At 41.9% G+C, this 18782-nt stretch overlaps 1 protein-coding gene across 2 annotated transcripts; it reads right to left on the reverse strand.

The window, feature by feature from the left end:
* Positions 1-878: 878 nt before the first annotated feature.
* On the reverse strand, positions 879-18775 carry RB195_005047 (uncharacterized protein; the record flags this gene model as incomplete). Of its 2 annotated transcripts, XM_064177331.1 has the most annotated exons (19): positions 879-954; positions 1023-1129; positions 1260-1346; positions 1431-1496; positions 2016-2120; positions 2189-2296; positions 2363-2467; positions 2557-2652; positions 2729-2857; positions 3327-3506; positions 3647-3763; positions 3833-3902; positions 3964-4178; positions 4479-4553; positions 4828-7905; positions 9706-9835; positions 18520-18594; positions 18650-18708; positions 18770-18775. In XM_064177331.1, the coding sequence occupies 19 exons, from the start codon at positions 18773-18775 to the stop codon at positions 879-881; spliced, it is 4884 nt and encodes a 1627-aa protein (XP_064034455.1). The 2 variants fall into 2 exon arrangements, with proteins under 2 accessions (XP_064034455.1, XP_064034456.1); XM_064177330.1 differs by lacking the exons at positions 18520-18594; positions 18650-18708; positions 18770-18775 and having other exon boundaries at positions 9706-9834.
* Positions 18776-18782: the final 7 nt, after the last annotated feature.

Raw genomic sequence — 18782 nt, forward strand, 5'->3', positions numbered from 1 at the left:
GCTTTCGCCTTTATGTAGAAATGTGATTTTATGCATAACACTCTGTCTTGTCTTCTGTCTTACGCTTATGTCTTCGAAATTTTCCCCCATATTTTGAGGATAGTACTAACTAGATGATGATTTGTTTTGACTGCTTACTATGTCACCGATGCATAAGTGTTAGAGCGTTTTTTTCGCTTTCTCTACACTACGAATCGTATTATTATGTTTATGTTTTCCTGCTGAGAAAGTTACTGGTAAAAATTATACGCACATGTAGCAGCATCGCAATCTAATGCAGTCTTCTCAGTACAGTACAGAACTCTAATGATCTAAATCAAAATTAATGAAAAGAAATCAAAATACAAAACTGAAAAGAAATTCGAGGCAAATCCTCCGCTCATATGACGCTCAATACTGAACAAAAACCAAAAGGATGCAAACTTATGGTAATTCGACCTACGTTCGACCAAATAACTTTAACATTTCACCGTAGACCCGTTTTATTAAGGATCACCACTGCCACCGTAAATCGGAGGATTAGTTGCAATATACGGTGGTGGCGATCATTCTTTCTAAAATGGTGGACAAATTAAAAGCATCGTTCAGCGCTTAATCTAATCAAAAGTACCAAATCACAAGAAGTCTTGAATCTTTATGAAATCATAATACAAATATAGTTCTCAGCAGACGAATGGTAAAGGGATCTCGAGCGAGAAGGTTAATATCCATAAAAGAATTGAGAAAATAAGGCCATCAAAACTTTCTGCTATGCCATTACACAGAGCGGGGTCCTCTCAAACGAATTGGAGCAATATTTAGCAACAAAAAAAAAAAAAAAAAAAGAAAACACAAACAAACCCAACAACGGCAAACAACAACGACAGTACTTCAGCTACTCAGTTTCTCGATTCAAATTCGTCGGCAGTTAACATCTTACTCATGTATGGACCATCTAGTTCGTATCCCAGTTTTCTAAAGAATTCGTTGATAGTCTAATTATGCTATCTTCTCGGGCGTGCAACAAGTTCTTAACTTTAAACCTGTAATAGTCTCTCGTTCCTACTCCAGAAATCACTGAAATCTTCGTCGAATTGTGTTCATAAAATGCTATTCGTGCAGCTTCCTCCATGAGCAACTGACCAAAGCCCTAGAATTGCAGATACTGAAGAATAAGAGCCACAGCACAGAAACAAGTAGCAAGGTAAAAGGAGAACGTACTAGTCCTGTACATTAAAAAGTAACAGAAAAAAAGTAGCAATCACAATAGCAATGCTAACCTGATGTTGGAATTTTGATGGGTCTCTGTCTGATACTGATACTACAGAACCATAGACATGAAGTTCGCGAACAATGGAAGTATGCCCCTACAAGCAATGACACGAGGAAATACAGTGAACAGAAGTATACGATTCTTACCAAGGTATTCGAACAAGATATATGATTCTTACCTTCAGCTCAGATCGGTGGGCTTTGTCTGAAATCTTCCTCAATCGCAGCAAACCAATAAGAATATCCTTAAATTGACTACACACAATGAGAAGAGAAAAGGAACGAAATGATAATGATCAGAATAACAGATTTAATCAAAATAAGAAAGAGCGAATAAATTAAGTATAAGTAATCTAACGGGTCGAGATTTAAAGAGAGATTGGAAATAAAAAGAAAGGAAAAAACGAGCGAAGACACAGGAAAGAAAAGAAAGGCGAAAATGATGCGATGCGAAAAAGGAAGAAACTAAAACTAGTATGATATCACAAGGACGACATGGACGGTAAAGTAAAAATAACGCCCAAAAGTTTTTTTAGTGATTGCGACAATGATCACCACACTGATACACGGAAAAATACAGCGTACAGAAGAATAAAAAACTTCACTACGCGAGAAAGCGGATTATGAGAACAAGAAACGAGGAGAAAAACTCGCAAGATAAATTGGAGCAGAAATGTCTGAAATTCTCAAGGAAAAACTCAATTATGAAAGGAGAATTCCATTAAAAAACGCATAAAAAAGAACGATGAATCAAAGCGACGAACCTGATCTGGATCTTCATACGACAAAAACGTTTCCCATCCGCCGTTGGCAACATAGTCTCGTCGAATCAGTTCAACATTATACGGTCTAATCGTGTTGTGAATTTCCTTGAAGTAAATATTACTTAAATATAAAATGCACGACTATAGAGAAATAGTACCGCATATTAATTCACCTGGATTCCAACTTCCCTCGTTCTCACATCACGACAAGTTAATCCAAGGTCTTTCATGCGCGACAAAGCATGCTCTCGGAGATTACCATGTTCAACACCGCTTGACACCTAGTCAGAGAAAAATTTCATTGAAAAAACGATCCAACGGACAATGAAGGATAATAATACCCTTACAAGGGGCATTGGAATGTCACGTTGCACCCGATATACACGGACCCATGGCGGAATGATTGCTAGTATTTGAGCGATCAGGTCGACCAATACGGATGGTGGATAACTCTGGAAAAAAAATTAGGTTTTAGTGGAACCTCTAATATCTTGTCTAACACACCAGAAATCAAAGTGTTACATTAGAGTAAACAATCAACCTTGTATCTGCCAGTCCTCCATAACTCGTACAAACCCGTACCTCTGATTACGAGTGTAGGATACAGTTTTAGGCCATCTGGTCGGAATTCTGGATTCTAAATTGCTCAATTTGCCGTTATCGATGTGCAGTTGGAGGTTGTTTGTGCACCTCCGAGGATTTACGGAAATCACTTCGAATAGTTCAATAAACTGCTCAATGTCTCTCTCCAGTCCCACGTTTGGTAAGTCGGGCATCATATGGATCACAACTTTATAGCCACTGTCTTTAGACATGTGAAACGTCTCGCATACCGATTTAACCTGAGATTCAAAAACATAAAGGAAAGTCGTAAAAAAGTGAGGAAGAATATACGAAAAAGGACCATTAAGAAAGCTATGTCTAACAATAAAGGAAAAATTTGAACCTAATGAATCAAAAATTTAGGGTAGTAACTCATGCAGAGTGCATTTAGTGGTAACTAAAAGCTGAGAAAGTTAAGTTAATTCCCACTTTGTTTCACCAACCAGGCGAAGTGGAAGCACTGCTGGAAGAGCAGATGCAAAAAGTAAAGTGGTAACATGTTTTTCATGCTCTGTCGGTACTTTTTAAAATCCCATTCATCCGCCTATCTCTGTGAAAAGAAGACTCAATAACAAAATTCCATCTGCACCTATCAAATTCCACTGCGATGTCATGATGTCACAATGAAAGAACGCTGTGCTTGAACTCATTCTAACCTAGATCTCAGTGGAGTGATGGGACTATGCTGGTGCAAGGATAATTTCTTACCGTATGTCCTCTGTTCGTATCTCTTGCCACGTCCTCGTAAGTGGACTGTACTCCAATCTCAAGCCTTGTACATCCATATAGTAACATGTCATCGAGATGGCGGGGTAGACAATAATCGGGGCGAGTCTCGATCGTGATTCCAATACATTTTATCTTACTACGTTCAGAGTACGCTACAGCCTAGATAAGATACTACTGCTGAATTACAACAAAGAAACACACAAAGTCCTGAATGTATGCCTCGTGATTCTCAAGTTAAACTTTTCCAGACAGATAAAGGGAAAACAAGGGTGGGGCCAAGACTGGTGAATTAAACATACTTCCTTGACACTGCTAGAAGTGTGACCACTTAAAACATCATGTAGGTTACGAATGAAGTAGTCGCGGTAGTCGTCCGGCAAGGACATGAAGGTACCACCCATGACGATGAACTCAACCTAAAACAGTTAGAAGTGGCATTCTGCAAACAAATCGACACCTCCGGTATAGAAAAGGAAAAAAAAAACCTTGTCAATTGAGTGCCCTAACTGCATCAACTGTAAAATTCTTCCACGAGCTTGCAGGAAAGGATCATATCTGAATTGATAAGAACCAGAATTATGGAAAGTTTCCAAGGGAAATCAGGGTTATATTCAACCTTGCTCTTATAGCCCTCATGCTTGTCGGTTCATATCCTGTATAACTCTGTGTCGAGTATTCAAAATCCGAATCCGGGCCTCCTGGACAGTACACGCACACATTTCCTGTGAAATTGATATGTGGACAACGGTGCGGTTTCGACATCACCGCTACTACAGCAATTCCAGAAGCCGTTCGGATTGGTTTCGCTTTAAGTTTAGGGAGCAACACATCCTGAAATAGAGTATTAAAGTATGCACATTGAATGCAACTGGCGAGATTAGTTTTGTTGTTCGAACGCAAACATGCGAAAGAAAAGAAAATAGATACCGCAAGGGTTCTCCTAGTTACGGAACATGTATGGGTGATGGATTATGTTGTTTTTTAATAGTTAATATGTAGATGTACTTACAAGAACGAATAACTACATCAACTACATAATGCTTTGTGGTTTGATGACTTAAATGGAACCTAACTAAATATTTTCTAGAGTTATTCAAAAAGAAAAGAGGGAGAGAAGAGCTAAGAACTCACCTTGAACTCAGGTGGAACCGCAGCAATTATATCAACCAATTTGGGTTGTGAACTTAGCCCATATTTTTGAGCGATCTGAAAGAGTTTGCTATAGTTAAGAATCAAAAAGAACCCAATTAATATAATATATTGATGAGTTAAAACCATACGCCCGTGGAAGAGCATTGCTACTCTATGGTGCTTTTTGCTAAAGTACCGTTTAGGTAAAGCAGGAAAAAAATAAACTAATGACTAGTTCTATATACGGAAATCATTACGGTTTTGAGATGAGCTCTAAGCTGTACTGTTGAGAATGTACAAAACTATTACTTACTTACTTAGATACTTAGATGGCCCGTCTTCACTCGACGTGCGGGCCCCAGCATCTCTTCCACTCATTTCGTTCCCTCGCCATTGTCATCCAAGATGTTCTCAAGCTTCGTGAGTGACGTTGACGAGGTCCTTGAGCCGTATCCAGCTGAGCTCTCAGCTGGTCCATCCGTGCAGCGAACACGTCACTCCATCTCGTTGGCGGTCTCCCTCGGGGGCGTTTAGCGTCCCTTGGGATCCACTCTAGCGTTCTTTTAGTCCATCTATCGTCGATTCTTCTCATGATGTGACCGGCCCATCTATGTTTTGCTTTCGATACATATTCCGCTGGGTCGCGAAGACGGGACATTCCTCTTAAGTCGGAGCTACGAAGACCGGCAAGGTGTTGTGTGCGCCGGTTAAACTTCAGGAGACATCTCTCAAGGGCTCTGTGGGTAGTAAGTAGCTTCCTAGACGTGGCCGCGGTGTCTGCCCACGTCTCCGCTGCGTAACAGAGCGCTGGAAGGACTGTCGAGTCGAACAGATGGGCACGAAGATCATGGTCCGTCAGTTGGTCCATAGCTTCCCTGACGGCTGCGAATGCTGCCCATGCTGCTCTCATTCTTCTATTCAGTTCTTCTTTCAAGTCGTTTTCCATGTTCGTAGAACGTCCGAGGTATACGTATGACGGAGTTTCCACGATTTGGGAGCCTTCAAGTTGTACTCCTCCGTCCTCACAGTGCGCGTTCTTCATGAACTGTGTCTTCTTTCTGTTTATTCGTAGTCCTATTCTCTTCCCTGCTTCGTTCAATTCGTTGAGCATCGTTTCTGCTTCATTGGTACTGCTCGAAAAGAGAACGATGTCGTCCGCGAAACGAAGGTTCGAAAGAAATCTTCCATCAACACGTATGCCCCTTTCTTCCCAGGATAGTGATTTCATTATCCATTGCAATGCAGCCGTGAACAGCTTCGGCGATATGGTATCGCCTTGTCGTACCCCCTTTCCAATGGGTATGGTGAGAGGGCGGTGGAAAAGCTGTATCCTAGTCGTGCATCGTTCGTAGCAGTTGGCTAATGTCCTCACATACGACGCGTCCACACCTTGATCGACCAGCGCTGACAGTATTGCATTCGTTTCTACGCTGTCAAAGGCTTTCTCATAGTCGACGAAGGTTAGAACAAGGGGCAGGCGGTATTCCCGGCAAACCTCTATGACCCTCGACACGGTCTGGATGTGGTCCAAGCAGCTGAACCCTTGGCGGAATCCAGCTTGTTCTTGAGGCTGGGCTTCATCCAGCGTCCTAGATATGCGTGTGAGGATGATCTTGGTGAATACTTTGTATAACACGCTCAGCAAGCATATCGGACGGTAGTTCCGAAGGTCCTCTCGGTCACCTTTCTTATGGATAAGAACGGTTCGCGAGGTCTTCCACTGGTCTGGGATCCTTTCTTTCTGAAGATAGGATGTCATGTGCGCTGCTAAGATTACATGAAGCGGATGGCCACCAGCCCGAAGAAAGTCTGCTGAAATAAAATCAGGTCCGGGGGCTGTGCCAGGTTTCATGCTCTTGATAGCGACTCGTACTTCCGAAGGGAGAATCCGTGGTGGAGCTTCGCCAGTGGGGATGATTGGGCTTGACACAGGAGTTGATGAACGGAAAAGGTTCGAGTAGAACCTCTCCGTAATGATTTCCATCTCACGACGAGAAGACGTGCGAGTCCCGTCTTCGCTGAGCAAGGTTGCTAGCGGAATATTATATTCGCGGAGATCCCTGCGGCACTTCTTTAGACTCGTTCTTCTTTGTGCTGCTTCTAGAATCTTCTTCTGCCTGTACTTCAAAAGATCCTCCTGCAACGCTTTTCTGCAGCTAGTGTTTGCTACTAACCGCTCAATGTGCGATGCATTCGGATCAAGCCTCAAAGCCCTTCTTCTTCCTAACAATTCCTTGGTGGTCTTCGAAATTCGATCCAAGTTTGTCGTGCGCGACTTCGAGGCACGTTCAGCACAGGCTCGTAATCCTCTGAGCAGCATCTCGTAGTCCACGTTTGGGTCCTCCTCGATGTGCCAGTCACCTTGGGACAGGGAGTCCTCGAGTACGCAATCGTCGTAGACGACTTCTTTTCTCCTTCGTTGCCGATAGCAGATGTTCTTTTCCATCGTGTGGCTAAGTCGTATTTTCGCACGAAGGAGACGGTGATCAGAACCACTACAAAAGGATGGTACTACTGAGACGTCAAGTAGACACCACCTCCGGTTGGTGAGTATGTGGTCGATCTCTGCACGAGTCGCGCCATTGGGCGATTCCCATGTCCACCGACGATGATCTTTTTTCATGAAAAGAGAGTTCCCATGAAAGAGGCGAGCGGCGGACAACAGCCCGGCGAGACGATTGCCATTTTCATTCCGGTCCCCTAGTCCAAATCTTCCAATCCTGTATTCCTCTTCTGTGGCCTTTCCTAGTTTTGCGTTGAAGTCTCCGACAACGAATTTGTAAAAGGACTTCTCGTTGTGGACTACTTCCTCCAGCTCCTCGTAAAACGCGTCCAATTCGGAATCATCAGCTGCTGATGTTGGTGAATAGCAGTTGATGATACTGATGGATTTTTGGCGCAGAGGGCGGAGGCGAAGAATGGCCAGACGAGGTGACAGGATCTCGTGAGAATCGACGAGATGGACGACAGATGGGTGCACAACGAAACCAACACCGCCTACATTTCGCGACGGAACCTTCTCTCCACGAATGACGAGTGTACCGTCATTCATCTGTCGTACGTCGCTCCTTCTGCACTTGGTCTCCTGCAGAGCAATCACGTGAAATTTGATACGCTTTGCAGCTCCGAGAAGGGCATGCAGGTCGGCGTCTGTGGAAACTGTTCTCGCGTTGTAAGTACACAGTCTGAGACAGTCTTCATGGCGAGTCGTGCGTGTGTCGCCTTGGTCCAGAATCAATGACGTCCTGAGCAACCTGAGATTTGATCGCCTCTCACCGGTCGCCATACCGTCCGACGTCTGAGACGGCAGGGCCCAGTGTGCAGGGTACTGAGGCAGTGAATATGCTGGAGTGGCAAAGAGACTTTTCCCCAAACTAAGCAGCCATGCCACGGCGAGCTTAGCTTTCACCACAGGTCGTCGCCCAACCTATATGGATCAGGGAACCACCTTGCGACATTTTGCCAAGACGGTGGTGAATCTTAGCAGTGGTTTACTCTTAGCTAGGCTTCCGATTCCGAGAAGTCGGAATGTCGGATGTGTCGAACTCCTTCTCAGCTTGGGAGACCCTGCCGGAGGACGAACCTCCGCTGTGCATCGCAGTTCGACGCCCAGTGTCACCTCCACGCCACTATGAGGCGGTAAACCGTTGTGGAGGGTACAAAACTATTGTCAAAACAAAATGTCGTCAGTTCTACTCCGACTCGTTTTCACTTCCATAGTAATTTGGCCAACTATGCTGTTCTGGTGGACGATTCAGAACCTGACTTGGGGTTATTTTCGATCGATGGTTACGCATTTGAACATTGATAACTACTAAAACTATCTCAAAAACTGTGTAAATGGACAGCAGATCTTAAATTTTTTGCTTTTTGACTGTATCATAACTAGTCATCGTCAAAATGACCTAAAATTCGGTGCAGTTGCGTAAGCGGCTGCGCTCAAAGTGGGGCGGCTAACCTAGCAGTTAGGATCGGCGTGAGATCATCACGAAATCTGCACAGACTTCATAAAGGCTAACCCAACAGCCGTTTTTAAGGTCACCAATTTGCAAATGCAAATCGAAAATGTGTGAATAAAACAGGTTGCATGCACGTTTAGTGATCTTGAAATGCAAAGGAATTCATTTTCGGTTTTTTTTTTCCTTGGAAGCAACACATGATATGACTTAGTTTATTTATTTCTCGCAAACGTGTTCGGAGTAAAACTACTTGGGAGTCTTCATTCAGTGGCGCCCCTATTTCCGGAAGTAAATAATTAAAGCAGTCGGGCCCTAAGACCTAAGCATTAGTCTTAGAGGATCTATGACGTGTAAGCTAAATTTACTAAGTGGGAAAGTAAGACAGATCGTCCAGAAAGAAGGGTGGCCCTGAGTGGCCCCACAACTACATTTTCCCTCTTGTTTGGAAGATTTGGTAAAGTTAAAACAGTAGTAGTTCCAGTTCTGTCTTCCTTTTTCTTAGTAGCTTCAATCTACATGTCGTAGATCCTCTAAGACTGATGCTTATGTTTTATGGCCCCGACTGACTCAGCTACTCAATTGTGCTCCATGACCTTTTTCGTGTTCTGAATGCAGGCACGGTACTGGCACAGTGGAAGTCCCCGCCACGAATTACCTCAAATAATCGCAGTAAATACGGTAGGAAAGCAGTTCGATTTGGGTGCGTCAGAGTCCCCCTAATTACATTCTACCCGTTCGAGCTGCCACATTTCTTGGACAGGGTGATTTTCATTTTGAGATGATCTTGACTCCATCTTACTATATTTAAACATTTCTCGTTACACTGACCCAATTAGAACTTATGATTCCATTACTGTATACCGCTTTTTAGCTACTCAAGAGAATGCAAAAGAAAGTACTTATATATATATATATATATATATATATATATATATATATATAATCAATCCACATTATCAATGATGTGGTTATTTGTAATCCTAACGCTTCGACGAACATATTTGCGATGTGAAGAAGTGAAAATGAAGAGGTAAAATGCAATTGGGGAGGGGCTGGGAGGAGGAGTGGTGTACTTAGTGGCGACCTTATTTCTCGAAGTAAATAATGAAATCAGTTGGGGTCCTAAGGGCTATGTATTAGTCTTAGAGGATCTGTGATATGTAAACTAAAGTTACTAAAAGAAACACCAGTATCCCCTTAACTACATCTTACCCAAATGAAGGGTTTAAAAAACTAACTTCCCATATCAATTAAAATCATCAAATTACCAAGCATTTCAGTCGGTTCAAATTCACAGTCCCGTTTTGACGGTGAGCATCCACTAGGTGCGCAACAATCTCATTTACGGTCAACATCATCGCTTCACGCTGCGAGTGTCGACCGCCAGCAGCGGTCATCCTAAAATATTTGTATTGTTGATAATCTAATGAGGTGAAACAGATAAAGCACAAAAATAGAACATTGCGAAGAAGTGAAGGTAAGATGCAACGCACTAGGCGTCAATTATATCGCTCTATGTGCAGATTGCACAAATACACTTAGTTAAAGTGGCATTTGTAGTACGGCCAAAACGGCATGAATTACGGTGCAGTTGCGTAAGCGGGATGCGCTCGAAGCAGTGCGCTTGAGGTTAGGATCGAGGTGGGACTATCGCGAACTGCAGAAGAAAATGACTAGCAACGGTCTTCTTCGATCGCAGCCGCTTATGCAACTGCACCGTACTTCATGTCGTTTAATCCCTACTATACGTACACTCGGGTATACTATGGCGGGTGTAGTGTAGCGGTTAGAGGTTCCGCTTCCTGCACAATCGATCGGAGGTTCGAATCCGCACTAGTCCTCACCAATCCTTTCATCCCTCCGGGGTCGATAAATTGGTACCAGAATTGTCTGGGAGGATATAAACACTGACTTGACACATCGGCTAGCCACCGCAAGTCATTGTATAGGCCAGTTACACGTTCGCGAAGCTCAAACGATTCTGAATTGAAGTGAACGTGAGGGCGCATCCTGAGCGGATTGATTAAGGCCAGAAACTTCATCCTTTATACATGCACTCCCATCGGAATACGACGATCCATAGACCGAGTTTAGGTTGTTTGCGAATCACCCAACGTTAGTGAGAAAGCCATCATTTTCAAATAAACATATTAACTTCGAAGCAGTTCGTAATCTACATCGAAAATAAGCAGTGGGAAGTACTGTATACTTTCGCAGCAATTAAGTTCAATGCATATACGGCACGCCTCCATTATCTTATTATGACCAATTTGGAAGGTACCTAAGCCTTAAGGTTTGGAGAAAAGTATCTGAACTACGGTAACCCGTCGAAAATTTGCACACAAAATTGGGTATTGCAAAATAGCAATGACAAAGTTTCTATTGAGTTTTTTCATCATCCTCCCTAGTTTAGTATAAGTATCCATTCAGCTTCAGCTTTCAGGACATGGATGGAGAGGTGACGGGGAGTGAAAATCGACCCCCCAACCGTCAAGTAGCGTCTAAATTTGTATCATTTATCTCTATTATTATTCATTCCTATTAAAAACAAATCCCAATTATTATAAATTTGTTGCAGTTATCTTTGTTCACTTGTTTCATAACTAGTTGGATTAAATAAACTGATAAGTGATGTACACCACAATAATAAGAAAGAGAAACAAGCTAGTTTATTTCCGAATTCGAGGACCTTCACATCCTTGTCATTTTGTACATTTGCTGTTACCGACCTTTGTAGGATGTAAGATAGCTTCGGTTTTGGAAATCCTAGGCGAAAAAAAGGAACTTTGTAGCAAAATGTGCTACCTTAACAGTAATACTGATAATTTCCAAGTCCTCTCTTCCTGAAACTTCGGCACTGGGCTTTGCGTCTATGTTTTCTTGTTATGCCGACGAGGTTTTGGTGAAGCTTTATTATTGGCCTCATCTTCCGATAACTTCGTGTTTATCAAAGGCTTGAACACGGTTCGAGGTCTTTGATACTATGCTTATCTGATCAAGCCCCTCCTTTCTCTTTACCAAGCCGCGATATTCTTCTAAGCACATCACACAAGGACCTTAGAACAAACTGACCAGTCTCACCGACAGGCGGAAACGTGAACCACCGCGCTGTTACGGATTGCCACCCAAAGCGAATGAGATCTACGCACTGTGCAGTTTCCTTAAAGGCATCACCCCACTAATTTGAGATGGTACGGATTTCAGGTGGAGTATTCGTATACGGGATCGTAGATTATGGAGAGAGGGGTGATCCCGTCCATTTCTTCCTAATTGCCGAGTATTGCCGAATTAATTCCTAATTGGAGCGCGCCAGCCTTGTGCACGCGCCACATCTTCCGGGCCGTTTTTTACGCCAATTAGCAAGAAATGGACGGAACTACCCACCGCTCCATAATCTGCTATCCCGTATACGAATACTCCACCCGAAATCCTTACCACCTCAGATTCGTGGGGTGATGCGTTTAAGTACTGGTGTTTGGATAACGTTAAGAAACTGGATGTGATATAATCTTATAGCTCACAGAGTGCTACGAACGGTATGAAGTCTTTGGCAATTGATAATCACTCATTTTTGTTACTCACTGATGGACTTCTTACGGAAATCCAGAATGCTTTAAGTGCCTTCTTAGCAGTTATTTCTTTCTCATGGGCTGATATCGTACACTTATTTTCAAACTCACTCCCATCATGTTTCCCCTTCTTGTGGTGCTTTAATGATGTCATCTTGTTCCCACGCCTTTCACGGGCGAAATGTTCTTTGATACGCAGGCTCAGTATCCTTTCAGCTTCTCCGATATAAATGGCATTATATGCCAGGCATTCTATCTGGTAGATTACTCCGATCTTCGTGCAATCTCCAGTCTTACCAAATCAAGCGACACTTGGTTCGTACTAGACTCTACGATAGGCAATGTGTGTCAGAATGTTGCGCTGTTTGTCCGTTCAGTAAAACTGGAGATTGCACGAAGATCGGAGTAAGCTATCAGATGGAATGCCTGACATGCAATGATATCCTTACTGGAGAGACTGGAAGGATGCTGAGCCTCTGCCTATTTTGTGCTCTGAGAACAATTTTTGCGCTCTAAGGTACAGCTCGACTAGAGTAGGTGTTTAGTGTGTCTCAGCTTTTCGCACATTTATTTATTGTCTACTAGATAAAGGTGAACCTTGCCCAAGAAATCCCGTAGAATTCAACTGTTACAATCATTGTTGCGATATGGAAGAGCCGGACATTCCTCAAGTGAAGGAGTCTAGCTAAGTGGTGCAGCTCAACTAATGAGGATCCCTTCGACAACCGTCCAAAGTGAAGGCGGTCTTTTCGCTAACGATCCAGAAGTGAAGAGGGTCGAAGCACCGGCTCTGACTACCGCATGTATGGCTACAATTTCTCTTCTCATATTCCCGCTAGAACAACGTGTTTTGAAGACAAGCGCCTAGAAGCTCTAAAAATTGCTAAGATGTATGCATATGTAGCAGTTGAATCGTGTTTCTTTCTCATTCGATTTCAAGTCGCGGAAGTAGTTTAACCTCGTTCCCTTCCCCCAGGGATTGTTTCGCATTGGAATATCGGCAACAACAACAGCTGTAAACCTTGGATTCGTCGGAAGTTGGCGCTCCTTTCTAGGCGAAATCGCGGAGTTTTACCTTCACCAACAGCATTTTCCAATCCAACATCGCTCCCCGAAATTTGAGAATTACTGCCGCCGAGCCGACTTAACGCCTTCTCCGGCCTTGGATGTACTGGAAGCATTCACGTTCACGCACAACTATTACTCTACGCTTCTGGAAGTAATTCTAGCCACCTCCACCGCACACATACGAACTCGCCAAACAACATCGAAAATCAATGAAAGCTGTGCTGTGTGCGTAGTCGTCTACTAGTGGGGCGCGAGCCGTACACACACACAAAGATGGGCGTTTCAGGTTGGGCGTGGCCAGCGCTTAGAGCCGGGGGAGCTCTGGAAATGCTCGCAACACTTCGCATAATTCCAGACGGCTATTCGCGACATACGTCACAACTTCTTACCCACTTTGCCCTCCACAAACTTAAATTCACATTAAAATCTTAGAAATTCCGCGAGAAAAAAAGATGGATGTGGGAAAATTGTCATCGTTAACGGTATAATTACCATAGCAACCCGACACTAACAATGGTATAATGTATAGCATAATTAATCGAATTCTTTTGTTAACCTCTTCCCTTGCTAGTGGTAAGGCGTGGAAAACTGTGTTTCCAGAACTTTATTTTTTAAAGATTCTGCTGTACTTAAGCATTTGGTCGCTTCCGGTTTTTTTTTCGCCAAAGAAGGTGCTTTTTTCCGAACTGGGCAACAATGGAGGTAGTTTTCCCTATATATATTTTTTTCTTCTGAAGGCAGAGTGGTCAATTGTCTGATGCATTTCGCACAACCACACCCGCTCAACGCATCAACATGGCTTATAACTCATGCATGAGATTTTATGAAATATTCCATTTTAGCTCTATCGAATTCTTGAATTACATGTTTACATAGGCATCAGAGAGAAATCCGAAGAGTTTCGTAATCTTGTTAGAATCTGATTGCAGGGTTCCAATAAAGATGCTTTGTGTTTTTGTTCGTTTTTTTTTTTCATCCCCAAGAAATCAGCAGATTGGAGAATTCTCTTCCCTTCCTCTCCATTTTCTTCTCAATAGAGATGATGATTGAATTAATTTGACACTCATAAACAGTACTACTTTGACCCATTTCTTCTGGTGTTTTCTACGTGCCCCTTTTTGCTTTTTCTTCTCTGCGAACATATTTGAGATAAAGATTTAAGCTTTAGTCTAAAGGCGGGAGACGGAGGCAACGTTGGCATTCAGCCAAATAGCCACATTACCGCTTATTCACGCGATAATTGTGCTACTAGTGCACGTGCAAGAAACTCTAGGCGTAAATTTCTCTCGTACGCCGTAATAAATTTTATTCTTATAAAAAGAAAATTTCTAATTTAGTTGTAAGTCAGCCAAGATCTAAGTAAGTGAATTTGTTTTCGACTATCAGACAAAAAAAAAATTAAGATCGTGAAAAAAGAGTAAGAACGAGACAAACATGATATTATTGATTTTTTCGACTTTACAATTAGTTTAGCAAAATTTCGAGCAAATGCCGTCATGCAACATCAATTATTGATCAATTATTCTACGTATAATCCTTTCCAGGGATTTTCCAATGTTCAAAATCCCCCGACTCAAATCCAAATTATTCGACCGTAAATCTTTGTGGATCTAATAGTAGCGTCAGACTCAATAAATCTCTATCACTTTAACCCATATCCTAAGTGCACCTTTTTAAGAAAGAGCTGCGTAAATTGCGCTCGAACAAAGTGTTCGCATAGGGCCACAACCTCACAAAAAGCTGTTGATGCCGCGAGGCTACGAATCGATTTTTTTTCCTTGCTAGCAATCTATTAAGGATCGAGACGCGCGATTTATCTAACTGACGTAGAGTATTTGCGTGGATTATGTCGGCGTAAAAAGTGTGGATACACGAAGGTTAAGTTCGACATTCCCAGGAACTGATGGAGTGCAGGATAATCCCCAAACTCCGAAGGAAGACTCATAAACTCTTCTGGAAAAGTTTCTGAAACAATAGAAACTTTTCGTTTCATAGCCGCTACGAAATATCTTTCCAGATCATATTTAAGATTATTCTTTTTTTTTCATTTCACCTTTCCAATTCTGCAGTAATTCTAGATTTACAGTGGTTTTTTCTTTAATTTCACGACGTTTATTATTAAAAGTTCCGCAGAAGCGCCTATGTCGCTAGTTATTTCTTTTCTTTTCATCGATCTCACATGTACTTCACATTCCTTTGAATCTTGTAAAATTGAACTAATTACCTCCTTCCTATTCGGAGTATGTATAAAGGAAAAAAATCTTTCGCTTCATTCCGGGAACTTTAATGGCAATAATTTCTGGAAAGGTGTTTCACAAGAATGCAAACAGATTGAAGGATGATTTTTATCATGAAATAATTACATTCCACAGTAATTCAGTTGAATAATCACTTCAGGAAAGAAAACAATCAGGGAATTCACTTGCTATGAGCTCAAGGCTCTCTTCAGTCCACTTATGTCCCTATCTCTTTCAATCGAAGATTTTTTTTGCAGGTAGAGCTTATTAGTCAGCTTATTTCATAGTTAGAGCTGGACTAAGTGAATTAGCTAGATCTAGAACATGGAAAAAAAATTTCGGCAGGTTACTAGTAATCACAAAGTTGATTCGCAGTTCCTTAATTGAGGTTATGAAGAGCAGATATCCAGGGCCAGAAAAGAACTCCACCAGAAATGATCTATGCAAAGAGAAAATAAAGTTCTCGTTATAAAAAAACTGAGAAACTTCCTGTTTCCGCTCGAACTCGTAACATATTCTCACGCTGCCGAAACAAAAAAATACTAATATTTCCGTATAAAGTGACCACTACACTTGAAATTGACGTGTGGAAGGATTACTATACCTCCTATCCCGAATAAATAAAGCAGGGCTCCATTGAACCCTGAAAGTTGATACTACAAAAAAAGAAAACAATCCATCTTCGCTCTTAGCGCAGAATGGACGTGTTATTCGGTGTGGGAATTTATCACCGCATCTAGAAGAAAGCGACGGGAATCGATGAAATCGATAAGGGCGATAATTAGATCGATACCTTTGTATGAAAGGTGAACAACTCTGTGGTAAACTAACTGTCTGCAGAATTTGGTCCAAATCAGACAGAGCGATGAAGTTTTAAAAAAGACTATGAAAATCGATAAAACTAATAGAATCGACCGACAAATCAAAAGTTCAAAATTCCACAAAGAGTAATTTTATTTGCATCATTCGAAGACGTTTAGCTGCAAAATCTACCCCAAACCGCTACATAAAAAGTTGAGAGAAAGAAAGTGATTTCAATAAGGTGCGTGAATCGCGGCAGATGTGTCGCGGCTATTCAGAAGTTTGGTAGGGGCAAAACGTTATGAAGCATAATGGAGTTGCGTAGGCAGCTGCGCTCGGAATCGAGGTGAGACGATCGCAAACTGCAGAGATAGGGGTCCTCACTCGATCCTTACCGCTACGCTCCGTCGCAACGTTTCGAGCGCAGCCGCTTACGCAACAGGACCGGGGTTCATGTCGTTTTGACCGTACTATAACACATTTTCTGTCATGTTTTCTTGTATTTGTAGCTCTTCTGAAAATTTATTTAAGATTTCGCTCCACGTATTTTCATTAGAAGAGTTCTCGATTTCAATGACTCCCTTACGTCTCACAACGGACCCGGTGATGGACAATTAGTCAAGTCGTAACCGTTATTGGAAAAATGTCTCGCCACACTTACCAAAAAAAAAACTTTGAAATGCTCACAGCAATTTCGCTGCGTTTCTTGAGCACACGTGCGGAGGCAAATTGCTTGTTTGTCACGCTGCTTCAATACTCTTCGTCAGCGAAGGAATTCCCGCGGTATCGATTTCAATTCTTGCTCATGATAGTCGTTATTTATAAGAAAACTATTTCTGTTTCCATTCTATGCTCCTATTGTGTAAATTTCTATAAACACCGCTTCGTCGCAGCTGACGAAGCAAAAAAGAAGTTTGTTATTTCAAAAATTTTAGAAAAAGATGAGAAGCGGTGAAAGATGCAGGAAAGGATAATTTTACAAATTCAATTCAACTATTTGCATTAATTTTACTGCTATACAAAATTCTGCCAGTCTTTGAATTTGCCTTAGGTTATTCAAAGCTTCTGATTCCAAACGCCCCACCCTCTATTTCGCCTTCCAATTCTTTTCGAAATCATTTTTAAGGCGCTCCTCCTCCTCCTCCCATTGTCAATGCTATCTGGCCTCGCGCCGTAATTTTCCCATATCTCCAAAGCTGAATCTGCTAGTTATATATGAATAGTTTGACGTAACGTGCTTCCTTAACGACGTCCATCCCTATGGATTTCATATGAAAAGTTATGCTTTTTTCCGTTCTTTCCAGAACTGCAGCCGGAAAGAGCTGCGTCTGGAACAATCTTTCGAGAGATTAGGACTGCGTTCGGGAAAAAGAGGATGAAACAGAGTGAAAGGGAATGAGAGTGAGAGAAAAAGAAAGAGGTACAGGTGTTTCGTTGCACTTTCAAGTTCATTGTCTTTTTGTTACGAATCCATTTGAAGGACTTTTCACGCTCACTGCTTTGGAAAGCGTGCAACCAACCTGTTTTTGTTTCAACTTCAACTCAACCATTCCTTTGCATCAAAATGAACCCTTTTGTTTTTTTTTTTGTGCAACACACTGAAAAATAAGCAAATGTATGCTTGGTGTAATGAAAATTGTTTTGAAAAAAAATGAAATTGCGATTAATCATGGGTTTTTGCCATGGGAAAGACGAAAACATCTGCGAAAAATTGGTTGGTTGACTAATTAGGAATTCCCATGCGGGATCCCTATACAAACAATTTCTAAAGAGCGATATTTAAACCACACAAATTATAAACATAGATCAGATCATATATTCATGTTTTCTTAAGGACTTCAGTGGCTTTGCATGAATAAATACGCAATAACTAATAAAATCCTAATGGTACGTTAAAATAAAATAAATAAATAAATAATAAAAAGTTGCAACTGCAGATTTTGGATTTTTTCCCACCCTTTAAATTTCATTAACTACACATTTTCGGAAAAAAAAACTAATTTCCAGAATCAGCTGTTCATTGTCCTCATCCCAATGAAGTTCTACCATACCTTAAGGTATAGTGGATGTTCTAAGCAAAAACTGTATACGCAGCGATCAGGCATCAAAACTCAGAGGTTTGGATTTTCGAATCTTTAAATCTGTAAACGATGTGAGGCCCTTAGTACATGCAAGCACCCAACATGCATTGCGGCTTGGAGTTGCGGCGGATGCGTCGCGTCAGCCCGCCAGCGGGGACTGTGAACGCTCAGTAAGTTAAGTTGTCCGCAATAGGCTAGGATATGTCCTGATTTTCCCAAAAGACAGTATGTTTTCTTATTTGAATGACCATAATTAACTAATTGATAATAATTATGATTATGATTTGAATACTATTTTCTTCTAACTTGTACTCAAAGTGGCAAACCTATGTAGTCCTCGTATGTACGTTTCAATCTTCTTCTCATTTTTTTTGGGCGGTGGCCGAAGGTGCTCCGGATTTCTGCAATATTCAGGATGTTATGACATGACTTTCCGTCCTGCTATTAAAAAGGTGCCTTTTTCTGACGTTCACGTGCTTCGTGGGATTTAGGATCTCAGATCTCAGTCCAACTTCCTGATTCTCGTCGTGGATTTCTGTTAGCTCTCCCCGCTTTTTCCGCTCAACACTAATCGACGCCCATCTTTTAG

This window comes from Necator americanus, chromosome I (assembly GCF_031761385.1).
Source record: "Necator americanus strain Aroian chromosome I, whole genome shotgun sequence".
NCBI classification, from domain to species: Eukaryota; Metazoa; Nematoda; class Chromadorea; order Rhabditida; family Ancylostomatidae; genus Necator; species Necator americanus.